Below are 27,411 nucleotides of genomic sequence, written 5' to 3'. Positions count from 1 at the left end.
ACAGCGCTGCACCTAAAAACCTGAAAAAGTCATTTGATTTGTTTTATTTACACATTCATTTTTAAACTGAAAGTTGGATTTTTTTTTTAATGTTGTTGTGTGATCAGCTCTACTTTTAGCCCTTCCAGACCTTTTTGTTATTCACCAAGTACTGTAATTGGCGAATTAGAACTTCTCCCATAGGCCAGTAAGTACAGCAGTGGTAAAGTTCACCTATAGAGAGTGCCTAGAAACGCATTCGGCTCAGTACCATTCACTCCATGTTTCTTTCAAGTCTTCCTTAACCAAGGCTTGTAATAAATAAAGACTAATACCAACATGACAGTGATGCTTTTTAAAATTGTTCATTTGCCAGTTTTAACAAGATAAAATAACTAATACTTAAAGTGGACATTGTTTTATGTAAAAAAAAAAAAAAAGAGAGAGAGAGGAAAAAAATTAGGAACCCCCCAAACGAAGAACAAACACCCCAACCAGACAAAAGAGGACACAAAGGAACACACATGGAATGATGAAAAGGAACAATTATTTTGCACTGAAAAATATTGCACAACTTCAGGTCTGTCCGCCCCGATTTTGCTCCGTGTAAGTAGGTATGTATGAGTTAAGCACAAAATCGTGTCCAGGCAAATCTGTAGAATTTGAGTGAATGTAGGACTGTAGACTGCTTTGAGTTGTTTCCAACTGCAACTTGGAATTCTTCAGTAAGAGAGCAGGTTGCTATCAGCTACAGGAATAATAAATAAATCAACGTGTTGGTTCTACGTTTTGCTGACCAACCCATCACAAAGTATCCATGCCATGCACAGTCGTAGCTGGTCGATACACAAGGTCAAAGTACTTGGGTCTTTAAACACAACTTGATAGAACGAGTACTCAAACTGCACGTGAAAAACAATCAAGAACGTTCCCTGATTTGTTGTGGTTAACGTGAGATTGCATCTCACTCTGCAAGACCGAGACTTCCCAATGTGTCAGCGCTGCGCTGGATGTATACAAGTCACTGCAGGGTACATTAAGAAAGAGAAAGGAAAAAAAAAAAACCATGCTAAGTGGATAAAAGTTCTTTACAGCTACAATCTCTTGCGAGACCACCTCTTAAGAAGCACGTAATTTTGCTGCAGAAATGAGCTAATGGTGTCACTCGGGCCACAGCAGTACTCTTTTCCCCCTCCACTGCTGCTGTGACAGTCTGCGTTTGTATGAACGTTTACGCACAGAACAAAATATTTTTTCTCTGCTTGATAAGATTTCTTATCTGCTTGGTGGACTGACGTGTCAGCCAGCAGGGCTTAACAGATACATGTAATACAGGAGACTGAGATACAGTATGTTTATTCTTAACTTCTGAAACCTAAGAACTACAAGAACAAGAGATGCGGTATCCATTTGCTGCAATTCAAGACAACCATTTTTTAGGGGGAAAAAGGGTAAAATAAGTGATGGCTGCTAACGCTATATTAGTTCCAATTTTTTTTTCCAATTACTGTAGCTTCACTGTTTATTGTGCATCTGGCCCACTTTTACCTTGATCAAGTTCAAGTAGGCATCCAAGTGTAAGGATTTGTTTTGTCCAAACCGAAGTGAGTTCTAAAAACCATGATACCATCATTTCAGTTGCAGGACCTGTTCTGTATCTTCATATTCAACAGCACTTGCAGAAAAGGGATAATGCATCTCAGTTTGCTTACAAGCTAGGAGATCACTTTGAAGTCTGCATATTCCTAACTGCAAACAAAATATAGCACTTGTAACAGGTTATAAATAAACTGGTTTTCAAGCATAGAGCCAGCCCAACAATAACAATACACTATTAAAAAGACCTAAGGCAATGAATTCCATCTCCAATGGAGGGAAAGAAAAAAGAAAGAAAGAGAAAAAAAAGAACTGTGCAAACAAGCTTAAAACTATTTCTTTGTGCCAGTGTTATAAAATGTAGATTTTAATAAAGCCTTGACCCAAATGCCAGGACTTGTGAAAAGAATCAGAAAAAAAAAAAGTTACTTTATTTAGGGAAAAAAAAATACTCTTATCTTACTGCTAATAAAATTGGATACACGCAGTTTAAACATTTACAGTTGCTGTAACACTTTACAATTCCTATATATGGGTGTAAGAACAAACATTAAAGACAATGGTGGGTCAAGGCTTTACATTAAAAATAACAACCTACTTTTTCTATAGTCTCTAAAATACTATGCTTTTTTTCCCAATATTTGCAGCCATTCAGGAGTATTTTTTATTCATTAGGAAATGTATGTTTTGTGCATGACCTTAATTCCTAATTTCTGGCTCTTTGGGCTGAATGACAAAAGGATCAAACCCATTGAAGTGGATGGTCTCCTTGGAGGTTCACGGAGAAACCCTGGCTCAGTTAGTCTCGTATGATGAAAGCAGTGCTGCATCCACTGGCTCCATGCAGGATGGACAGGTAAAGGATCTCATCAACCAGTCATCTATACAGTCCAGGTGGTAGATGTGCATGCAGGGCAGAAATCGGATAGGGTCCCCATACACAAAGTCCATCATACAAATAACGCATCTGGGGAAACAAGAAAGAGTTACAGTGATGGTAGCGCACTGGAAATGAAAAGCAATGCGTCTGTCAGATATGACTGTATCAAACAAACTTCTGTTGTTACTGACAGATATGGCAAGATTTCTCTGTTACATCAGTGCTGGCTCCACCCAGCACTGGATTTCTTGGTGTTTTCTTCATAGTACCTGCAGCCAGGGCTGGGGCAGCTCAGCAGCCTGCACAGAACTAGAAACAGGAGATGGGAGCCACGAAGTTGAGGAAGCAGAAGCATGGAATTACTTTCCCATGACGGGAGGAAGAAAATAAAAGGCCATAAATTACACGTGTGAGGGAAAATACATTTCATTTGTAGCAGGAAAACAAAGGATAAAACAAAGAGGCTTCTGCATAGAAGAAAGCTGTGTCAAATCGCATTCCCTGAAAGTAAGGCAAAAAACAGAAAGACCAGATGAGGTTTCCCATGGGAATAGCATAGACCAGCGGACACACACAGCAGCTCTGAGGTCTGTGGGACTTACTCTCTGATCTTCTTCTCGGAGCCGTCTCTTCCAGGATCATAGACTCCCTTCGGTAGGTGCTGGATAAGGCCTATCCTCTGCGCTATTCGGATTTGCTCTTCCTCTGTCAGCTGTGTTGCCAGCCGGGTCTGGCTGGGGGTCGGGTGGTACACAGGAACGGGGACTTGCTCCTAAAATTAAAATACTTCAGTTAAAAAATTAAAAAAACAAGGCTCTCCTACTATTTCCTAGCACTGCATAGGCAGCGTGTTTAACTTTTTCTCTCCCAGTCCTACAAATGTTTCCGTGATTTCACACGCTCCTCCTTTGCAAATTCATGGCTAAAATTATATATAGGATGGGTTTGTGAGTGACACCACAGCCAAGCTCTGGGGCTAACACTGCTGGTTCAATAAGCTTGGTTCATTTCCTTGGGGCTTGGTCTCTATTTCACAAAGTCACAGTTCCCTTCCAGCACAGCTGCCTTTTAATGGTTCCCATGACCTGACGGATTCTCTGTGCGCTGCTGGGACACGGGCAGCCAGCAGCTGGGGGTGACCTGTCATACAGCAGCACCCATGGCGTGGCTCTGACCTGCATGCCGGGGAGACAAAGCATCGCTCCCCTCCCTAACACTGCACCTCTGAGCCACATGCATCAGCCAGGGCAGGGCCCTGTCCCGTCCTGATGTTGCAAGCACCACGAGCTGCCCGACTTCGTATTCTCATGGCTTTGCTGTACTTCTGTGGATTGCACCAGTAGGGAGAGAGCATTAGTGCTCTTATTTCTCACAGAGAAAGGAGCGTGCTACTCTGCTCTCAGAGGCAGAGCCAGGGGAGGGTGCGGGTGTTTAATACAGCAGTACAGCTCCATTGGTAAAGCCCTGACAGTAAAGGGTTACAGAAACATAAGGAAACGCAGAAACTGGAGGAAGAAAAATGATCGAGGAACTCAAAATGTCTGAAGGTAGCATGACATGGAACTGCCAGTGGACAGCCCCACCAGCAGAACAGCAAACTGAGCACCACAACCCATCTGAGCACAGCATCACTGCATAAGAAACTACAGTCAAATGAGATCCTGCTGCAAGCCAAACCCCTCACATTTTGGACAGCTCTTGAGACGATCCCAAGCCCCAGGCTGACAGCTTTGCAGGTGGGTTTGAGACAGTAAGCACAACCACGAGCACTGAAGGTCAAACAAGGCCAAAAAGTCTCCCTTTTTCCAGCTGCATACAGCACCTGCTCCTTCCAACCCCTGCAGGCCGTTCCCCTGAGAACTCCCTCTGTTATTTTAAGGCCAGCGGTACACTCCATCTCCTCCATACACCACAGCGCAGTGCCATCCCAGCGTGGCAGCTCCCACCCTCCTGTCCCACGTCCCCCATTAGGGCAGGGGACACAGAACACTGCTGGACTACGTCAGATGTGGCAGTGGCTGGGAACGGTGCATCTCTGCACAGGAACATGAAAAACCAGGGGGTGACGGCCGCCAGGCTGCTGTGACAACACATAAATCGTGTTACTGTAAATAAAAATGAGTGGCTGTTCCATTCCCCGATCCCTGACACGCTGTCTGATGGCACTTTAATCTCTTCTCCAACTGCTATTAAAAGCCTGCCCAGCCCGAGCCAGAGCCGGCTGGGTGGAACCATGCCAGTGAAATGGAAGAACACGGCCATGCACACTGCAGGGTCACACCATGGGGAGCACCCGCAGCGACCATCCCAAGGCCACCCCCTCCCCACTGGAGGCACAGAAGCCCCCCGTGGGCTCACGGCCCCTCTGCACATCTCAGTGCCCATCAGCCCAGGCACCGCAAGGCCTCACACCCTGCAGGGTGGTTCTGGGGCCCCGAGGCTGCACTCCAGCAGCACTTGTAGCTACAGCCCCCTGGCACATACAAACATTTACAAAATCAGGTTACCCGTGTAATTATTAGTATACTGATGAGCATGGATTTATTGCTCTTCTGGCTCACTTTTATCTACCATGGAAAATGTTTCTGCAGACAGAATTACAAAATACTGAACTTGCAGCCAAAGCCCGTGTTCTTCATCGTTGGGTAACGATGCCAGGCATTTCAAACTCAGACAAAATTTCATGCTGACCGTTCTTCCCATACTAATTTTTACATGTGTATATATACGTATATGGCCAAACCAAACAATCAAAAACTCCCATTTTAGTGTCAGCCGGCAAAACAAAGATCGCTCGCTGGCACTCAGTTTGCTGTCTTCAGTTATCCTTCCCCCCCCTGGAAGGCGGGAGCAGTGCTGCAGCCCCCGAGTGCCCCATCACAGCACAGGGGCAGCACGGCCCCCCTGGCCCTGCACACTCATCCTGAGCTCCTCTCGCTGGCCCTGTGGGAACAGCACCAATTCAGACTCCAGATGGACAGCGGGGTTTTGTGTCTTCATGTCATCCTCAGTCCTCCTCCACTGAGGGAGGGAGGAGAGAAATCACACGGGGCACCCAGAGGTCGGCATTTTTTACTCCTAGTGAAAATAAACATTTTCACACGTTGCTGGAAGCCCAGGCCTGCTTTCTGCACATGGATTCCCAGGCACGCTTGGGGTTCTGCCTACAAAAAGGTTTCGTTAAGCACAGCTTTTTGTTGGAGGTTCGCTCATCGATGCAATTTACCCTGGTTACTTTTGCTGCTATTTTGTTTAACCGCATTTCCATCTTGTTCCTGCAAGTGTAATGAATTTGTAATTCTCTGAAAGCAGGTCAGTGGTAGATCAGAAACTCTTAATCCCTGGATAAAGATTATTTTAAGATCCCTGCACGCCGCATATCAGCAGTGTGTTATCGGGGCTTTTGTTTGTTTGTTGCTTTTAATAATGGCACCAGCGTGCACGGATCATCCTTTCGGGTAGGTCAGAGGTGAGACGAACAGTTCTGACATCCAACAGCTCCAGAACTCCACCCTCACTGCTGCCTGCAGCCCCCACCGTCCACCACTGACCTCCATGCTGGGGTTCTGCTTCTGCATCGTCTTCCCACCGCTCTCAGTGCACGTCGCTCTGCAGTGCTGATCTGCACCCGACCTCCACAGCACCATGCACAGCACATCTGTGCATTCAGCCCAACAGAGGAGACAAACTTCCCCCTAATTATGTTTATCCCAAGTTGTCTTTTCTTTTTTTACAGCCTCCAAATACCAGCAGGCGCAGCACTCGCACTCCTTGTGGTCACTGCCTACTCAGTTAATACAAATAAACTGTTCAAACTGAACAGAACAGCCCAGTCGTTCCCACAGCTCCCTTCTGCAGTCCCTCCCATGCAGCCATGCCTGTCCTGCACTGCACCGTCCGGGGGCTGCAGGGGTGGTTCACATCCAGCTGCACTGAGGCCACACCTGCCTCCCCGCTGCCCTCACAGCACTGCCATCACACACAGCTTCAGCCTTCCAGCTTCCCACCCCCAAGGATCCGTGACACGGACAACTCCAGCTGACAGCTGCGAAGTCAGGAGGTGAGAAAAAAGATCTCGCTTTTTCTGCTCCTTTCTTGCGAAATCCCCACTGGATTGCATAAAATGTTCTCCTCTCGCTACTTTATTCCTCAAAAGGAACTAACTGGGATAATGGTCCAGAGGCCTTTCTGGAAATGCTATTCTGACCGGGATGAAAAGACTCGAGCTCCATCCCTGTGTTAATACCCCTTTCTGAAATAATATCCTCCCCCAAGACATATTACTGTAAAACCACTTGCCGTTATAATGTGCATTATACTGCAACTACAGCTTACTTTAATAATCCTTAGAATATTATGAGCAGACTGCCAAATATAAAAACCTTTTTCTGCCGTACAGGAGAGAGCAGTTCATTTAGAAAGCTGAATACCAGCTGCCATAAAACATCGCGTAATGAAATCGTTACCCAACCTTTTATATTCCTGCTTCCAGGTAGCCAGGCAGTATAAATAACTGCAACAGCCGAGCACTTAGGCTAAGGAGTTCTCTTTAAAGACAAGTTCCCTTGTCTCACCTCTCCCATTTGGAAGAGGCAGTGGGGACGGACAGCTGGGCCGGGCACGCACACACAATGAGAGCCATCAAGACTGGGTTTGCTCAGCAGACCCAGGGCGAATTGGATGCACACTGCCTTCCCAGACAGAGAAGGGCTGCTCCAGGGACGTGGTTTCACGCTTCTTACATGTGCTGTATGTGGAAGCCCATAGGCTGCCCACTGCCCAGCCCTGCTGATGGCACCTACTGCGCCATGGAGGCAGCTGGCCGGGGATCTCATTGCCCACCAAAGCATCTACAACACCAAAGATTATCAAGAAGAAGTGGTAGGAGAAAAGTAGTAATTAAAAAGCAGTGATTAATCCCTGGAAGCATAATCTCCTGACACAACCAGATAATTTTTACATTGCCAGACTGCAGAGCAGGCTCCTCTGGCTCCAGGGCCACATCCCTGGGTGCATTCCCACTAAGCAGGTCCTTGGTCACCAGCTCCATGCTGGATTTAGCTGCCCCTATTCCTCCCTCCACCAATCCCATCAGATTTCAGGGGGTGAATTCCTGCAGAAAAGCAGTACTGCACATTCCTGTGAGCCCCAGGGCACAGAGCTCCCACCAGAGCCCTCCAACAGCTCCACTTGGGGCACCAGCACACAGCTCCCAGGAGATAACAGAGCCCTCACCCCACAGCTCCCAGCGTGTTTATTTTAATAGGTTATTTTTATATGTGGAGGGAAAATATCCACAAACAGTTTACGGAGATCCGCACATTTCTGTCACGCTGTGGCAGCAAGCAGAACCAGGAAGGAGAGCTGCCCCAGACGTTACTTAGGGGCATGCAGAGTGCTGCACCCCGAGGATGACGAAGCAGAGCGGCCCCTGCTGCAGCTGGTGCCAGCAGAAGCACACATACACAGATCATCCTCACCCATATGCAAACAGCAACATCTGCACTGCTGGCACAGATCCTCTCCTCCTCGCACCAAGTGGTTATCTCTGCAGAAAGCCCCTCTCTTACAGCAGCACGGCTGTATATACACAGCACTTCGAGCGAGATGGCTGCTGGGAGAACGAGGAGCAGATTTCACAACAAATAAAAACCTGACGTTTTGGGAAGGAAAAAATAAAACCGAGGAACTCTGTCCTGGACAGCAGGGGAGAGGCTGAAGACAAAGGTCACAGTGAGGCTGCCTCTGCGTGAAGGGCCCAAAGCAAACCTGCTGCGTCCCACTCACTCACTGCCAGCGAGCAGGAGGCAAAAATAAAGCTTAGCCAAAAAAACTGATAAACAACTCATCCAGTTAAGGGTTTCTTTGAAGGCTGCATTCAAGCACGAGATGGGGGAAACACAGCAGAGCTGCGAGGGAGGGGCTGACAGAACACTAACCCACAGGAATCCTTCGCACTTCCTGCAGACGCCTATTTACGTTCTGGAAGGGGTAAGGCATCAATCACTGCAATTGTTTCTAGTGCAAACCAAAGGGATCAAGCCTAAAAGCAGCAGGGCTGATCGCTGCACGCTCTCCCGACGCCAGGCCGGGCTGCAGCACAGCACAGAGGCTCTGACCCAGCACACCTGTCAGCCTCCACACACCATGTCCCACGCACTGCCCGCAGCACTCGGAGGCTCTGACACAAACCCCGAGCTCACACACCTGCTTCTGTGGGCCACGCCGAGCACCAGCAGCCCCTGCTCACCTCCCAGGAGCACGTGGGGATGAGGGTGACCCGAGGTGATCTGACACGGGGCTGCCTCTGAAACACCGGTCCTGTCGCCTCCTTCACAGCGGCTCCCACCGTCGGCTGTGTGGGCACTGTTCTGACCGACCTCTCCAAAAGCAAACGCTTATCACTGACTGTGCAGACGCTGCAGTGCCTGGAAAAGCTGGGAAGCAGCACTGCCCTCTCAGGGCCTTCAGACAATCCCGAAATACTGACCCTGAGCGCTTAAGAAATGCAAGAGTGCTAAAATGCATCTTTTGGCAATTAGTTACCTCGGCTTGAAGGCGATTCTAAGAACAACTCGGCCATTCTCAGTACTTCAGGAACAGGGCGGCAAAGCTACAGAAGTCGGCTCTGATTAACTAAGAGGAACAGCAGAGCAAAGGGGCCAAAATAGCAAACATGAAAATACGCGCGCACCAAAGACATGAGCAATCCATCAGGGGAGGACAGCTGAAGTATAAATACGTACAGGCTGCGCTTCCACGTGTAAACCTGAGACGTGTCTGTGTATATTTCAGCGTGCAGTACAAGAGCTGGTCGGGTCTATTAACAACTCAGTAACACAGAGCAGGAGAATATCGTTCATTCCTACACAGAAGTAGGAATGGACTCCAGAAGTATATCGTGGGCACGACATCAAAGGATCGGTGACACCAAGTGAAGACTGATCTCGTCTGTCGGATCAGGGCATGTGTTATCTGGGCATTATCCTTCAACGACATGACACGCGTGTTCCCAAGGCAAACGGGGCCACCCAGAGCACAGCTTAATGGCCTCGTCTAAAACAAGTTTTAACGGATATCCACAACGCAGCATCAGATCCAAGTCCTCATACAGCAAGTTCTCAAACAGGGCTGACACAGACACAGCAGGTAGAGCTGGAACAATATCACCCGCCTATGGTCTTCTGAGAGGTGTTAATTTAGCCTACGGCAAGAGGTAACACAGGTGATGAACACAGATCAACGTCAGCTATCTCAGATGATCTGCCTTTTTATAGTCCGCTCCCCACATAGGAAAAGGGGCAACATAAGAGAATGTTTTTGGCACAGTCTGCCAGAGACATCTCCTTACCCGGGGAGCAGGCCAAGAGCACTCCAGCCAAGCTGTGCTGACCTGCCAGGGTTGGAAGCAAAGGCTTCCCCAGACAAGGCAAGGAGAACAGAAGTGCCGGAGACTTTTCCATCAGGCCCTGCAGCACTGAGTCCAAGATGGTGGGACGCCATCACACAGTGCAGATTTCTGGCAGCCTACAGCAAGAGGAGAGCAAACCAACGGGTCTGCTATAGCGCAGAGACAGCTGGTGTGCGGCACCTGCTTTGAGTCCATGCCAGCCAGCAAGGCAGCTCACGACAGCAGGGTTTGATCCAAACCTCAGGAACCTGCATTACACTTCACCTGACCGTAGCCTCGTACTCAGTCTGAAATACTTTAATTACATTTTTAACAAAATCATCTTCAATTATGAGTGCTCGCTCAAGCAGGAAGCTGCCACACCTCAGCTGTTCGATGGCACGCTCAGATCTGCAGCCATTTTTATTGCCTTAATTGCATCTGACTTTCTGACCAAGTGTTACAAACACGAAGTATTTCAGTCTGACATGAAGTGTGCGTCCCTGAGATCAACACACACGACTCAAAACCTGAGCCCAGGCCACAAGGAGGGGCCTGCAGAGGACCCAGCAGCCTTCCGAGGCCAATAATAGCACACAGTCATGCTAGATTTGGCAACAGCTTAACCATAGGGCTTTTCCAGCACGTTTCTCCATCAGCTTATTACAAAGCCACAGATATGTGAAGGACACGCAGCACACCTGCCATACACTGAGGTCGGTGCAGTAGGAGCCTCCCTGAACGGCTGTCCCATGTGTCACCATAGCACACCAGCCGGGAGATGTGTCCCCATCATCCCCGCCACCTCCCTTCTGCCCGGCCCTGGGCAGCCAGCAGGGCACACCGGCTGCTCCTCCAGCACTCTGAGCTGCAGTGCAGTGGGGTTTGGATCACCGGCACTGCCAGCACCGCTGCTGCATACCAAGGATCATCGTCAGCAGCGCCCACGCGCAGCCCGGAGCGTCACACTGCGAGGAGCCGTCACCTCTCCCAAGTCACACTTCTGTGACAATGAACACACACAAAAAGGCGATCTGGCTATTCGTTTAGTGCCATTTGGTAATAGCATTAATTGTTTCAGCTATGAGTTAATAAGCAGCAGGAGTAAATGGCCAGAGGCGCTGCTTCCGGCTATCGGCTCATCTCTGCTGTCACTTATTAATCTGAGGGGAATGGCTCAGGCATCAATGATTATTGCTACATCTGCTGTTTCTTTGCTTGGGTTATTTTAAAGTAGTACACTATCTAAAGGCAAGGAATGACTGGACAGAAACTAAGCCGTGCTGAAGCTTTACGAAGCTGCTCCCCTTCCCAATGCAGTATTAGCAGCCAACACAAGGGCAATGTTTCTATTTTCTTCCAGCTCAGTCTTGTCCTCACAAGCAGTGACTCCGCATTTTTAGCTCGCAGGGCACGAATCCAGGAGTGATCTCATCCAACTGTCAAACCGCTTCTAACAGAAAAAACGCCTGTGCCAAGAACAGGTAGAAAAATCATAAATAGCTCTCTCAGGACTCGGTTATACAAGCAAAGTACTTCCAGAACGTATTTTTCCTACTTATTTTCAAGTTTGCAATGCATGGAGGCAGTCAATGAACGCGGGGGCCATCCCCAGCCTGTCACCAGCAAACACACCTTCTTACAGTTGCATACGAGATGCCTTCAGTCACTGGCGCAGCCAGGCTGTGCTGCACACGTTCCACTGCACAAGTGAATAAGCTCCAATGTCCTTCAGCAGCCATACAGGCAACCTCTTCTCTAAGCAACACTTTCAGCCTGCTATTTCTTTACATGCTCTTCTTTGGATCTTGCCCGTGTTTGTTTGACACAAAAACACCACCACCAAAGATTGGAGGCCATGGTGTCTTGTTGTCAGTCCTGACAACACGAGGCTGCCTCTAGTCAGCCTGCTGCCCTGCTTACACATGCTTCCATGGAAAGCAGCAAAAGCTTTCCTGGCAGTAAGACCTGTTACTGACAGTAAGCTACCTGGAGGAAATCTTGAGGCCTTACAGCAGCAGCACACTGATGGAACTATGCACACCACACACCATTGCACCACCACTCTGCAGTCACAGACGTGCTGCTCAATGCAGGCAGTTCCTGCACCCAAGCAGCACCAAAATACTTGCATTCGACCCACTGGCACGCCTGCTCACACAAACACATGACTGGAAGGCAGCACAGGGCCCCAGGAGATGTGCAAGCAGCAGGCTGTGGGCCTCAGTGCAAGCAAGGTGCATGCTGAAGGGCCCTTTTGAGCCAGAAAGCTGTGTAAGAGGAAAGCCATGGACACACAGGTCATTTTGCTGAATATGGACTGCCCAGTGGGAAGACAAAGGCCTATCTTACCCTGAGATACCTGCATGTGAACAGCTGTGGAACCTGGAGATACCCAACATGGCCTGAGCTCGTCCCTGTGCAATGATGGGCTCTTCATACTACAGGATGTGCGCCAGAACACCTAAGCTGGTGCTAAACACAAAGCCAGCCCAGGGCTGGGGCTAAGAATGAAATCCCATTGCAATCCCACCTTGGCCACGTGCTGAGGCACAGCTCTAATGCAGGTGATGTACTCAGTGCTTCTGGTGCGGATACACACACCACGCGACATTATGCTACCAACGTTCCTTCAAGATATTATGAAGATGTAAGGAAATGCTTCCACTTATTCTCCTGTCCAAATGTTTGGGATGGAATAACTATGCCCTGCTACAACCCATTCCATCACTAAGAGAAATGTTGCCAGACACAAACAACCTCCAGTCATGACAGAATACCAACACAGGGTAACACTGAGCTACAGATGGAAAGCTGTCAGACAGTAACTCTGGAGGTACTCCATTTGTTATGTCAAAAACAAACAAACAACACAGCCACAGCCAAAGAGCTATCCAGAAAGCCCTGGGAGTTCTCTAGGTCTGATTTATGGCATTTAGCCTAGCATACACCTTGGTGCTCTGGAGGCATTAAAGTGAGGCTACAGGTAAGCGTAGTAGCTAAAGAGCCTTAAAGAGAAGGGGGAAAAAAACAGGTGGAAAACTTCTTGCTGGGATTCCAGCAAGCTGTAGGAGCAGAAACACCATTTACTCAGTTACTACAGAACTATTTCAGTTATCTTTCTAGATTATTTAAAGCTCATTTGCTAGGCTGCACCCTGTCAGCAATGCTTTCATGAAGCATTGCAACCACAAATCTCTTTTCAGCATTACCACAGAACTTGGGAGACCGTGGCTGACTTAACTCCGAGCTGTTCCAACCAACCCCAGCAAAGCAGAACTCTGCCACAGGGCTGTGTCTGAGCACCCCTCTGTCCCACTGGGCTGGGTGCACTGACACCAAGGAGGGAGAAGGCTGTGGCCCTATTTGTGTTCTTGTGCATTTGAATACAGTAGCAAAAAGATAGGTACCAATTTCTGTAGTAACTTTGTTCTCAGCTTACTGGATGGCTTCCAAAAGGACACCTATCCTAAACGCATCTCTTTGAGAGAGGACAGTTGCATCACAAAGTAACCTAGGTGGACTGCTTCCCTGGGGACACTGCAGATTTCCCAAGTCATCTCTCAGCTAATAGGCAAGGTAATAAAGCCAGTCTAAATTCTTGTCTTCACCTGGGATACCTCCTTTCCTACAGGCAAACCTCCACTGCAGTAAAGAAACAAACAGAAGTCACTGCAGCAAATGGCTTCTGTTCCTCCACTTGTTTTGCATCAGGCAGCAGCAGAAGAAACAAAACGGTCACCTGGGAGGTGGGCAGCTCCAGAACCTACCTGGGGGCAGAAAAGGGCTTGGCATGGCTGTACCTGCGTGCTCTGGTAGGAAGGAGCCTGACGACTTACAGTGAGATCTGCTGAAGGCCGTACAGGAATTGCCTACGGGGCACTTTCAGATTGATATATCTGCTTAGAGACTTTCACTGCTCATGTGAAGCTTTGCACAGAAATTAGCCTTGAAATTCCACGCAGGCCTGGTCCTGGCCTTGTCTGTAGGGGTTCACACAATGCTGCACTCCTGGTCAGGTCCAGAACAGTATAACCCAGTTTACTCAAATGAGGGAAGGTAACAGCTAGAAGAATGAGCAGAGGTGGATTGCCCTGTGGATCCCTGAGCTGCACGTTCTGCAAGTTTAACCTGAATGTTTCTATTACTTCCACTGCCAGTCAAAATTCACTGCAAGACACTGAGCAGTCAGGCAACGATTCCTCTATCACTTAAAACATACCTGGCTTTTATCCTTAAGTTTCAGTGACTACGGATCAGACAAGATTCTGTTTTTCAGGAAAACCAAGTTTCTTGAATATTATACCCACTGACAAGCAAAATAAAAATAGAAGCATTAGCCTAGAAAAACAAAGGCTGAAAGGTATTTAAGATTGATCTCTAAATAAATCAGGAGGGTAAACATGGGAAAGGAAAAACAAGATCTGCTGGGTACAAGAATAACAAGCGCAAGTTGGCCATAAATATCTAGATGTGAAATAGCTTCTTGAGCTTTAGTCCCCTGCTGATCAAGAGACTCTGCAGGAGAGGTAAGGGCAGAACTTGGCCAGCTTCTTGTAAAAATTGCATAGAATAACATGCATAACATAAAATACATACAATAACTTAACTACAGCACATACACATTAGCTTGTTCCACAGCCACTGCTACCTGCACCACTGCGCTCTGACAGTTTCTCGCTGCACCCAGCCCAGCTATAAAGCTCAGCACGGCTTACACACATTGGGTAGGCTCATGTTCAGCACACAGCTGGAGCTCAACAGCACACGAGCCCTTCTTCCTCCCCTTCTCCCAAGGACAGGACATGAAACAGCAACACACCTGGTCTCACCCCCGCTGGCTTCCTGATAGCCTAATGGTGGAAACCACCTGCAGCAGAAGCACAAAGGTTTTGCTCAGACCCTGCAGCACACTTTGCAGGTAGAGGCAGGAGAAAGGTGGGGCTGAGAACAGACCCGTAGGAAGCCCGTCCTGCTGGTGATACACTCACTGAAGTCCTACCACACGTGGCAACCTCCAGCAGTACAGACCTGCTTTGCTGCTTGCGTTGCACCAGGCAGCTGCCTGGGGAGAACCCGGCCCGTGACACAAGTGAACAAATACACACAGGGTTATTACGCTCCACACTGACACACAGGCACCGTGCTGCTGCAACACAGTAAGCATTCTGCTTCTAGGATTTAAATGTATATATATATATATATATATATATATATATATATATATATAGCTATCTTACTTCAGTTTGGTGCATTACTTAAGTCTTTCTAAGAGAGAGAGGGTGATAGCTATTGGTCGAATGTAAATGGTTGCATTTCAGCTGGACAGAATGCATTACTGTACTCAAACTGAAAGCTGGCCAGCATATTTTGTGAAATAAAGCAAGGAAAGCAGCAAATGAGCTCCTTTGGAAAACAACTACAGCTCTGCAGAGTGGTGCTTGCAGCTGGGGAAGGCTGGCTGTGGCTCAGACGCTTTTCCTGCAGGTCAAGCCAAAAACTGCTCTTGGTTTGACTTAGCTGTAGGATCCAACAGACTGAGGTGGCTACTTTAGCTTCTGCCTTTGTATAATTATACAGTTTCTTAATTCTAAACGTTTTAGGTAACAGGGAGCTTTGTCGCATTACAAGCCACATACCCCAGCAGTCCTCACATACACACACACACACACACACAAAGGTAATCAGACTCTTAACAGCACAGACAAAACTTGCCAAGTTATATTCAGACTTTGGAAACAATCCACACAGCAATAACTGGAAGGCTTATGTGTGGAAGGAGGCACCGCAGCACCCCGCAACGCACATGAATGATGTTACTGTAATCATTCGTGTCCCACAGGAGAGCGACTCACTGCACAGCATGGGCAGGCTGTGAAAGTCCTCTCTGATTCCTGTACTTCAAACATAGCCACAACTGCTGGGTAACATTAGCAAAGTTGCTTAAAAGAAAAATAAAAGAGGAGAGAAAAGCATCTAAACTTGAGCAGTCGTGGCAGATGAATATTTTTTATTAAGTGGGTTGGGTGTTTTGTTTTGTTTTTAAACATGAAGATCACAATTAAGAAAAACAGAATCAAGGCTTTGCCTACATTGGACATTCGTCCTGAAGTAGCTTAACTCCTTCAGCTGTAATCACTGCCCCTCTACCGTCAGAAACGGCAAACTGAGGCTGCGTTTTACTTTGAGGCCATTCCCCAACGCACTCACTTTCCCAACCAGCAGCAGGCCTTCACCCTGTGCATGCTCTGGGATGCAGTTAAGTCCAAGCACATTCTTAATTGCACTACGGAGAAGCCAAAAAATGCTGTAACACTTTGTGGAAACAGCACACGTCTAATAGCTGGCACCTCCAGACCTTTCCAGAGATGTCAGAAAGAAAAATTGAATATATGGATTGCACAGAGTACAGATAAATCCAATCTCCTACAGGAAGTCAGTTCGGTTCACTAAGCTGACAGGAAGAAAATAAGAGAGAGAACCCATTTCGGATGCTTTAATGGTGTGAGCTGACACACAGAGGGATCAGATAAGCACCAAAGCCTCCACAAAGAGCGTGGAGCACATGGCTGTAAATGGAAAACGGGGGAAAAGCAAAACCAGTCGTTCTGGCAGCAGCAAATAGAGAGGTCAGGCTTCTTTGTGTTGGAATCATGGCAGCACACGAAGAGGTTCACAAGGCACTGTGCATTTTAGCTTGGTTTCAACCCGTGGTATCCCGAGAATAGAGACAGCCCCCAGGTCTTCTCAGCTGCGTTCGCTCCCCAGTACAGTCTGTCAGAGACATTATTTTTAAGTGGTGAAGCAGAATACTGTATTAAATCAAATTAAATGAACAAAGATTCTCATTTTCCCCCACATGCCTGAGGTGTAGCACACTAACACAGGGGCACGGATGGTTTCAACTGGCATTGGTCCCTGGTGTACCTAAGGCCCCAGGACAGGAGCATTAGGTTTCATCAGACAGCAGCACTTTCCCAAGAGCCACAGAAGTACCCCTCTCTCCTTAGAAACACTGCAGAAGTCCAAAAAGCTCCAGTTACTGACACACTGAATCAGACTAACTCCTCCGTACTAAGAAAATGCTTTATCCTGACAAAAGGATGGATGAATTCCCTTCTGCCTGCAGTTCTCTGGCTGCTTGACTAGTTATTCTGAGATGGAAGCATTTGCTGATCCCTCAACACCAACAACCTGTTTGGTAGCATCTGTTACATTGCTGTTACTACTGCTTTCCCAGTTTTCACTTCTTTATATAAAACTACTGCAGCTGCAGCCCAAGTGCTCAGAGGCATCTCCAAGAAGGGCAGTGGAGAAGCAGGCACCGAGCCCCACACACCGCGGTCTGAGTCCACTGCAGAACTCCTGCCAGCATGCACACTTGATCCAACCCACTCTTTAATGAAGAGTTAATTAGTCATTATTCATCCACAGCACACTAAGATGACACAGAGCTGAAAGAGCCAGTAAACTCCTGATACTGCAGCTGGCAGTTTGAAAGCCATACCTACATTCACTGCAGCATAGTCCGGATAGCAGTGCATCCACAAGCTATATTTCACAGACCAAAAAGAAAGGAAGGATAACACGCCCCAGTTTCCTGCCTCAGCATAGAACTACAGCTCTGTTCTCCCCAGTTCACCAGCTCTGAGTAGGTGACAACTTCAGCCATGCCAAGAGACTTGAGGAGAAGCTACACGTAGGGCGAGGTGAGCTCCTCCCGAGGAAGCACCAAACTGGGGTCACCTTGCTTCTTGTGGGAGGGAGGAATAACAAGCTACTCTACAAACAGAGGAAAGATTACAGTTTGTAGAGGAAGGCAAAGATCACTTGGAGCATGAAATTGTATTTGTGTGCAAGTGGGTATTATTTTTTTCTTTTCTAAGACATCCTACAGAAGGATTTTGCAGAATAAAACTAATTATACATTTACTACAGTGCCAACTCCACCTCCTGGAAATCAATAAAGCCACTAGATACAAAAGGAATGGGCGCTCTTCAGCAAACATTTTCTGTAGGTTAGCTGCACAGTAACGCAAGCAAACACAACCTGAATGCTTACAAATTCCAGACAGTTTGTCTAAACGCAGACATAATGAAAACATCTCTTTCTGCACCTCGGTTTCGGTCCTTGCAGATGACTGGCTGGGAGGACTCTATAAATAGCAGAGCTCCACATGAGTTACCATACGAAGCCGCTTCAAGGGATTCATTCTCACAGCACTACCTGCAGTCAGGGTGGGGCTGCAGGCTCTGGGTGTAAGAGGTGAAAGGCCATTAACCTAAAAAAGAATTCACAGTTAATTGAAATTAAGTATTTTTGCTTCAAGTTTCCTTCCATGGACAACATACTTCCAAGAACGTCACTCTCCACCAGACAATCCACAGCCACCGTAAGGTCCTAAAATAAAGATAATATCACAGAGCAGACACTAAAAGCAATGACGTAGTCATATTTTGTAAGCTAAACTGAAGACAGATGGATGCAACTGCAATGCGAACTGTAATACCTAAACAGAAAGCAACCAAGACAAATTCCAAAACATCAGAAACTGGCAGCAGCAATTAAGCAAGTACTATTAACAAGCAAAAAATAAAGACCACAAGTGTTAAGATGTTAATTTCTGTCTCAACTAAATTTGAATTTACAGCACTTGCTTGCCAGTCTGAGCCCTTTATAGAGTTCCCACTGAATACAGCAGTTAACTGCCTTCTGTTAAGCAACACTACAGACCAAACCAGTTTAGCAGTTTGGAAGGTCTGTAGTCCATCAACTCTTACAGCTGTTTCTTCAAAACCTGGGAGCAATCACTGCTCTCTCTCTCTGAAATTCAAATAGAAGGAATTTATTCAGGCAAAATAAATATTGGTCTTCACCTATACTGCAGTGTTATACCATGTCTGAATTACAATTTCGACAACCGCGTTCATAAAGCACTGCGATTAATGTTCAGCACAGAACAAACTCTGTATCTGGGTTTAATTACAATGATGAATAAGCCAGACAGAGGCATCGTCCCAGAGCAGTCATGCATTATACTGTCCTGTAGATACCGAAATAATGGAATCTGATGCACTTTGATCTCTTAGATATGTCTCCTGCAGCTGTAAAAGAGAAGGCGAGAGCAGCCAGCCTCATCCAATTCTGCAACATGCGCCCGCTGACTCAGAAGAGATTTGTCTCCCAAACTACTTATGGGAATAAATAAAGCCAGATAAATATTGCCCTGTTTCCTTAGGGCTAGAGTCTGTATACAAATCATCAGCAGTCACATAAAGCAATAGTGGTGAGGGCCATGGGGAAACTGGGGACATGACATGGGGACAGTAGCTCAGTAGGTGCTGGATGGATTTCCTATGCAGACATGTCTGAGTTATAACCCAGTTGGCCATTTCTTTTTAAGTCAGCTTTGCCGTGACAAAAATTAGAACGTGTGATTCTGTGAAACTGGAAATACCTGACAAAAGTCAGTGGTTTAATTGAGGCTGCAGGACAATTGGTTCCCTGCCTTTGTCCAAAACAGCACCAAATGTTTGGGTTTTTTTTGCTTACACTGGATATCTGTGCAGCTTCGTTATATTTTATTAGTCATAAAACAGGCATTTCCTTGATGCTCCTAGGACTTGTCTTTGCAGTCCAAATTCTAATGGCACACGCGCTTAGTCTGGAAAACTCAGCCAGCTGAGATTCATCTTTGAGGACAAGGCCCTCTCGGCATGGTTATTGGCCTTTGAGTTCAAGGAACGAAGTACAGTGACTGCTGCTGAGCTGTGTCTCCAGACATACCCACTGCTCCAGGTGGGGAAAAAGTAAGAAGCTCACAGAGGCTGCTCCGGTGCCCAAAGAAATACGATCCCAAGAAACAAGACTCAGCATCACAAGGATAACAGCCCACGCGTTCATCGCTGCACGCTGGAACTACGGGAACTGACCTTCCTGAGTCACGGTTTCTCCTGTTCCTCCCCCAGTTTCAGCCCTCCCCCAGGCAGCACAGGTCTACATCACCTCAAGACTAAGCCAGTGGCTGAACACGGGCAGGCTGAGAACGCTCGAAAGTCAAACCAGCCTTCGGTATGGTTTCATGCGTGCGTGCACGTGTGCGAGGCAGGGAGCGTGCGCGAGCTTCCTGACGGCTCAGCAGAAACGTCCAGGGCAATAAACCAGCTGGTTGTGATTTGGCTGACGCAACTGTGGTTGAAAGGAAAGCTCTTTCTTCATCTCCTCCAGTTGCTGCACGCATCTGCTGTTTGTCCATGCTGCTGCTCAGGGACCGTGGCCACCGGCATTCCAACTTTCTTTTTTGTTGTTGAGAAACAGCGCGGCCAACGGGGGTTCCTACGGAGGGCTGGCAAATAAAACAACCGCTCTCCATAACTCCGTAGTCTCTTGGAAATTGTGTCATTTAGCTCATAGGAAAGTCACAGTTGGTTTGCTTTAGTCCATCCCACAACCCATTATCTCTTCAGAACACAAAACTCGCTTATTTTCTGTGGTTCTGAAGCCCAGCGCCAGACGTACGGCCAGCAACATCTGCAGATTGCACCAATGCATTGGTGGCACGTCCAGGAAACGCAGGAGCTTCCACGACACAAGGTGGTCCCGGGTTTGGGGAACGCCGGGTGGTTTGTTAGGATTGGCTTGCCTCAAAGAACACCAGAGCTCCCCGGATAATGAAGATTCATTATCCTGATTAGGCAAGATTTCTTATTACCATCTCCACTGCCTCTTCATTTCTCCTAATTGAGCATCTGGAAGCATCTGCTCTGCCAAACAAATCCTAAATTATCAGATTCCACAACAGATTTTAAGAGATATCTCTTGTCTTAAACCGATCTTCTGATAAAGCTCCCTCTCCACAGCAGATAATTTGCTGTAAATTCCTGCAGAGGTTCATTTCGTAACGGCGGAATACCATTTTATTAAAATCAAATTATTGCAGAACACTTTACAAACATGAATTAATTTACTAAGCATGTCTGCACTAAAGATAAGCTTTATTACTCCTCATTTTGCAGACGAGGAAACTAAAGCACAGAGCAGTTAAGTGATTTGCCAAAAGTTACAAGCTAAACGTCAGACTGAACGAACTAAGAACGACCAGGGCTCATGCTAGGCCTGCTCAAGTGACTTATGTTTTTATTATCCCAAGCCTCCGTTGCAGCCAGCAGGAAGCTACATGCCAGCTCCAGCAGTGCCCACCATGGGGCTGTATGGGAACTGGCTCTGCCGTGCTGGGTTGCTGCTGCAGGCAGCCAGGAGGCTGGCAGAACGATACAGCAGACAGCATATTCCAAGAACACACACCTACCTGCACATCTCACTGCTGAGATTTCCACAGCGTCTCGGCAGTTTTTTTCATGCAATCTAAGCCTTAACTGGAGCTTGTTTTGCCTTTTATAGTCAAAGAATGGCCAGCTTTTTCCCCTGAAGATGTTTTACTCAAACTCAGCCACAACATCCCTAAAAACCTGCTCATTTTGTAATTTTTTGGTCTCTTAGGAACACTTTCATTAGCTCACAGAAAAGTCACGGCTGATTTGCTTTAGTCCATTCCACAGACCATTAACTCCTCAAAATATAAATAGGTTTCTGTGCATGTCTGTGGGGAGGCAACAGTAAGGCCGAGCACAAAGGCTGGAAGACACAAGTCTGTCACAAGCAAGCAGCGTTATTTTTATCTTCTTGACCTTACATTCCACAACCAGTTCAACTAGAAACACTGAAAGGGTCGATGGCAGTGTTCATTAAACCAAGCTTCTTTCCCTTATTGAAGAGATGAACAGTGTCACAGCAGACAGCGACAGACCTTGCATAAAATCTTGAAGCAACTTAGCCATTTCTTGGAGAAGTGCATGCAGTGGATCAACCAGGATTCTGTCAAGTGAGCTTATGAACACCCTCTCTTCTTTTCAAAACCCCTACTGCAAAACCTTCTGGTCAGAATGGTTAGGGTCAGATCTTCACCCATTGCTGACTCAACAGCAGCAGTCGAGAAACTGAGTCCAATGTTCATCATGGAAAGAGCACAGCAGAACTCAAACACGGGCATACAAATCCCATCTCCTCTAACCGTGCTTACTTCATTCGCAGCCAACTGGCGTTTAAAACCTAGTTTAAGCTGGCAAAGAATTCCAGTATTCAGTCAAAATTCATAAAGAACAATTTATAACAGGGTATCTTCGATATTATGCCAAAAAAGTTACCTACCTTTATGACACTACCTGGTCCCCTTTATCTCCAGGCTCCTCTTCCTTCCCCTCCTTCCAGCGTTTTTTTCCCCACCAACAAGGTGGAAGCCAGCACTAAGCAGCCAGCCTGATTCCACAACCAAGGTGCATTAAGGCAGCCAATACTGGTGCACTTTTTCTTTTTAAAAGTAATTATTACCTATAAAGGAATTTACACATGGCACCCCAGAAAACTCTGCTTCCTCTTCTCGCTGAGGCTGATCCCCACCCGTGCCTGTGGTGCCAGAAGGCCCCAGACAGCCCCACACAAGCAGACACTCCTGCCTGCAGCCTTTCCCAGTTCCACCAAACGAGGAGCTGCAGGCTGAAGCACTATTTCAGTTCAGATCCACAAACACAACTGCAGCTCATGCATACCTCCAGCACAACACGAAGGACAAGACCTGCACATGCAATTGTTAATACACTCATTTCTCTTACAGAAAATGACTACAGCTGGTTTGGGCTTTGGTTTTGCTCTTCCCATGGCTAGCACTCAGCATGCAGCGTCTTTCCCACTGCAACTTTCCTCCTCTTACACTGTCCCAGCACACCCCACCAGTTCTGGCCTCATGCAGCCACACAGAGTCAGAGCAGAACGTTACACCGCCGTGATTGTTCTCACAAAATATATGCCTTCCCTGAGGACAAATCATCTTATTCGTGGCCCAAGAGAATTTTGCACACTTCTGTGAACAGGTGCAAACACTATATCAGAATGCATTTGGATTGCAACATTTAACCATAGCAATCACCACTGCTTTGAGAAGACAGCATCAGAACACCTGCGTATTAGTTAAGTCATAACGTAAGTCATGACGAGACAATCATAAAAACTTTGTGGTCTGTTGAGCAAAATACACCCAACACATGCATCCACGGTGGCAAGTCTCACGCAAATGCACCGGACTATATCAAGGACAGCCTCTGGCTGTTCAAACAGAGGACTTTCTCACACAAGGAACACCCCACTGAGTGCTGCACTGCAGCTGCAGGACCTGCAGGGCACTGCACAGAGACCCGGGCACAGGCAGAAGGAAGCCCAGCAACACAGATAGATCAGGACCAGAGCACAGCGAGCACCAACGATGCTCACTGAACAGAGGAGGCCCAAGGAGGCCATTGCTGCAACCTCAATTTAAAAGAAGCCATGAGATATCCCAAACTGCATTTTCAAAACATGTTGCTGCCAACAGCTTTTGGAAGTTTATGGGCACACCACACTGGCTTAAGCTCACGTCTATGATCTCTCTCCTCATCTTGTGCCTGCTACCTAATCAAGCAACTACCCGGGTCGGAAGGCTTTAAATGCCTTCAAATAAAAAACAAAATAAATAAATAAAATCCACTGAAATACTTTATCAGGGCCCCAAAGACAAACAGGGTGGTACAGAGCACCAGAGCTGGCTTTGGGTCTTCCCAGATAAAGGAGGAACATATTTCACCAGCCTGTCCTCCACGACGACATTTCAAACACGCTCCTCTGAGCACAGGGTCGGTGCTGGGAACGGGCACTTCTCACACTTGTAGCTTATTTGTTCAGCAAGCGTTGTATGGCTTTTTAAAAGATCTCAGCATGTATTGTTCACAGCGCTGCCTTTGAGAAACTCAGGAAGAAAAGACGTATTCCATACTCAACTGAATAAAATCCCAAAGTTTGGTAAACTCAGAAATTATTTTCTGTTAAGGATCTACTGAAGAAGAGAAATACGAGACAAGGGCTGAGAGGAGTGGCACATCTGTTCTGCAAAAAAAACATCGTTGTAAAGGACTACTAGAGGCAAAAGAAACTGGGTAAAAACAGCTCTGTGGACAAAGCAGCAGAAGGCGTATTGCCAACAGATGGCAAAGGAGTCAAACGTTGAACAGAAAAACGAGCCTGAAAGCACACTCAATTTGGAGGACTTGAGGGGGGAAAAAAAAAACAAACTAACCCTTCCCTAAGCAGATTCACTAGTTAGAAATGGAGTTGCATGTGCTCAGCACTTAGAAAAACAGTTCTAATTTCAGGAGTCTAAAATGGAGGCAGCCAAAATCAGCACGCCTATGAAAATGCTGGTCAACTGTCGGTGTAACTTCCTTCTCCACACTCAAACACACACTCTTCTCTGTGAGTTTTAATTATTTCCCATGTCAGCCCTTAAGCTTCATGCACTGGAAAACGGCTGCTGTTTTAATGGACCACTTTTTCATGAGTTTGGATAGCTGTTTAAGGGGATGCACTCCCTTGGAAGCCTTTCTCGTGTAGCTTACAGCACGTTGACAAGGGACAGGTATATGCAGAGCCTCTGAAGGGAAGGCATATTCCTCATTATTCCCTGTGTCTGTACTGACAATCCAATTTTCAGTTCAACTTTTAGAAGCAGGGACGTTATACAGCAGATTCAGTACCACTGACTGATAAAAAGGAATTTGACATGCAATAATACAGAGATTATTGGGTACCTATTTTGCAGTTAGAAGTGAACACCTTAAAAAATTACTGCTTAACTAGATTCCCATATGGGCACCCACAGCACAAGCGTGCCGAAACACAGAAAATATTTTGAACATCAAGATAGCACAGACATTGGCTCAAAGAGACACGCAAGGCCTTGTCTACAAGGCTGCACCTACCCCAGCAAGCTTCCTTCGCTCTGCTTGTTTGCATACCTTGCGAGAGCAGCTCAGGAAGTTTGCACATCGTTGTTGCAAACCCAAAGGAAGCAAACCCAAACGTGGCCATTTTATAGCTGAGGTTCCAGCAGCTCAGCTTTAAGCTGATAATCATCCACAGCTCTCCGTGCACAGCACTGGGTGCCACAAATAAGTTATCAAACTCACTGCATCCTCTTCCTTGCTTTCCTTCCCCCGCAGGTCTGCATGTTCTCACACACACACACTCTCATTCTCATTCAAACATTGTGGAAAGTATTTATCACGCATAAGGACAAAACCCTACGTCCCCATTTCTAACCCTGCATCTGAGCTGTGATCTGGAAGTTGAAACGAGACCACGACATCCTGCTGCCACTACAGCAATAACGGAGTTCCAGGAATTCCCCAAGTTCAGTGCTTGGCTTGCACACCTTTTGACCCTAAAACAATTCAAACGTTACAACCCCCCCTCAACCTCAAAGCGTGTGAAATATTGCACAGTATGAAGGTGAAGGTCTTCTGTCATCACAAACCACTGTGCTTCCATATTTGTGGAATGAGCACCTTTGAATTTTGACACCCCTGACAGTGAGTGTCTGGGATCTGCTGGGATCAGCACGTGGGGTTTGGGACAGCTGAATGCCTGCATGCACACCACCGCACGCTGGGGAGTTTTGCTATGAATGCACATAGTAACAAGTGTCTGCAAGTTTGCTTATTTTACTGTCTACTGTGCTCTCAGGAAACCATTCACACTCACTTGAAGGGAAGTTCTTCATTTAAAATAAAAAAACGAAACACCAGCAACTGAGGAACAGTCCTTACCCACCACTGAAGTCGGCAGGAGAAGGCCTGCACAACGTGATTTCTCAACTCCTGCAAGAGCCAACAGGTTGTTTTCCAAGGGAAAAAAAACAACAAGCAACCAAAGTCTTCCCAGAAAGCACAGCTGTGAATGCAGCCAACGGCACAGACAGTAATAAGTGCGTTACAACACGAACACAGTGCGTTCCCAAACAGAAGGGACAATTAGGATTGGCTTAGAACACCACCTTTCAAAAAACGTGACATCAAGCATCTTTATTTAATGGACTCGTGCAGACTTTGCTAAGAAATCAGGACAAAAAATAACCCATCTTAGGAAACTTGTTCTGCCATTAAGCACTCACACAGAGGGAGCAGCTCTGCAGGGCCCAGCGGTCCCAGTGTGGTTCCACAGCACCACCGAGGGCCGCTGTGCCCGTATCTCCTCCTGAACAACCCAGGGACCTCCTGTCCTGCTGGTGTTCCTCTGATTGTTGAGTATCGCAGGTTACACGTCTGCCCTGCTAAACACTTCCTGCAGTTTTGCTAATTATACATTAAGGTCTGCAACTCCTGCATGACTCCCACCCTAAGGAGCGCTCAGGCCGCCCCGCAGGGCTTATCTGTACCTGTCACTGTTACAGATCCTTTCAGACAGGGCTCACGTCCTGCTTAGAGCCGCACACGTTTCTTCTTTAGGGGATGGAGACAAAGCAGGGGACAAATGCAGTCCTGAGTTCGGCGTCCTCCTTTTGGGGGCCACCACAGCGCAGAGCTCAGGGCTGGGCCGTGCTGGGACCCCACGGCTGTGAGGACGTGACAGAGCACCCGGCGTTTTTCCCCAGCTCGTCATCAGACGTAAATTTGCATATCCTCTCCAGCCCGAGGACCAAACGGCCCTTCCTGGAACCCCACGCAGCTGAAAGAAATAGGATCTCCCGCAGCAGAAAAGTTACTCCGGTTCAGCTGCTGCCGAAGCGCCTCAGACAAAGCCGGGCAGCGCCGAGCGCGCGGCCTCCGGTGCGCGGAGCACCGAGAGCAGCACAGACAGTGATGTCACCGCGCGACGACAACAAAGGAAGCGGCACGGCTGGAAACTCGGTGCCTTCCCCTCCTGTTTCCAGCTCAAATCCGGAGACGACCGCGGCGGCTCCGACCCCGGGGCGGGCCCTGACCCCCTCCCGCCGTCTCCGGCTCCGTGCCCTGCGCGGTCCGCGCGGCCCCACGACAGCTCGGCGCCCCTCCGCCGAGGCCGCGTCCGCGCGGGGCCGAGGGAACAAAGCGGCGCCCCCCGCGCTACGGCCGGGACCCTCCGCTCGGTGCCCCGCGGGGACGGACGCCGTGCGGCGCCCCGGGGACTCCTCCGGGCTCCTCCCCGCCCCCCGTCCGGGCCCCTCTCCGGCCCCGACCCCGCCGGCTCCGCCGCGCCGCTCCCCGCCCCCTCCCGTACCTGATATGGCGGCGGCGGCTCCTGATCCGGCTCAGCCCCGTCCCCGTAGCTGGCCCGGTCCGACTGGGACTCGTGGAGCAGCGAGATGTCATCCGAGGTGGGGGACTTGAGGCAGTTCCCCATGTTGCTTCCCCCCGGGGAGCGGGGCGTCCCCTCCGCCTCCTCCCCCTCCTCACGACGGAGGGCTCCGCACCCTCAGCCGCCCCGCAGCGCGCAGCCCGCAGCCGCCCCGCCGGGGAGGCTCATGCCAGCCCGGCCCTAAGCGGCTTAGCGACAGCGCGGTCGCCTCCTCGCGCCGCCCGCACTCCGCCCCGAGCCGTGGGGCGGCAGGGCTCGGCTCCCGCCCGGGAGCGGTGGGGCAGCGGGGCTCAGGTGGGGTCCGCCCGCCCCCCGCCCCGCGGCAGCCCGGCGCCGTTCCGCTTCCTGGTCACCAGCTTTCTGCGCACT

At 48.1% G+C, this 27,411-nt stretch overlaps 1 protein-coding gene across 2 annotated transcripts; it reads right to left on the bottom strand.

Moving 5' to 3' along the window:
* Window positions 1–328: 328 nt before the first annotated feature.
* RNF11 (ring finger protein 11) lies at window positions 329–27,411 on the bottom strand. Of its 2 annotated transcripts, XM_046944500.1 has the most exons (4): window positions 6,007–6,727; window positions 5,682–5,730; window positions 3,058–3,227; window positions 329–2,542 (listed from the first exon to the last, which is right to left on the bottom strand). In XM_046944500.1, the coding sequence occupies exons 1-4, from the start codon at window positions 6,111–6,113 to the stop codon at window positions 2,371–2,373; spliced, it is 498 nt and encodes a 165-aa protein (XP_046800456.1). In that variant the 5' UTR covers window positions 6,114–6,727; the 3' UTR covers window positions 329–2,370. The 2 variants fall into 2 exon arrangements, with proteins under 2 accessions (XP_046800456.1, NP_001006540.2); NM_001006540.2 differs by lacking the exons at window positions 5,682–5,730; window positions 6,007–6,727 and adding an exon at window positions 26,965–27,411.

Source organism: Gallus gallus, chromosome 8, assembly GCF_016699485.2.
Source record: "Gallus gallus isolate bGalGal1 chromosome 8, bGalGal1.mat.broiler.GRCg7b, whole genome shotgun sequence".
In the NCBI taxonomy this organism is placed as follows: domain Eukaryota; kingdom Metazoa; phylum Chordata; class Aves; order Galliformes; family Phasianidae; genus Gallus; species Gallus gallus.
Note: the sequence above shows the minus strand (reverse complement) of the source record. Positions and strands in the feature narration are given on the sequence as shown.

Excerpts from the sequence above, each read along its gene's own strand:
- RNF11 (XM_046944500.1), bottom strand. The coding sequence starts at position 6,113 with ATGTGCTGTGCATGGTGCTGTGGAGGTCGGGTGCAGATCAGCACTGCA. Across the intron at positions 5,731-6,006 it reads AGCAGAACCCCAGCATGGAG|GAACAAGATGGAAATGCGGT; the intron begins GTCAGTGGTGGA and ends TTACACTTGCAG. Across the intron at positions 3,228-5,681 it reads TAGCAGCAAAAGTAACCAGG|GAGCAAGTCCCCGTTCCTGT; the intron begins GTAAATTGCATC and ends TTTTAATTTTAG.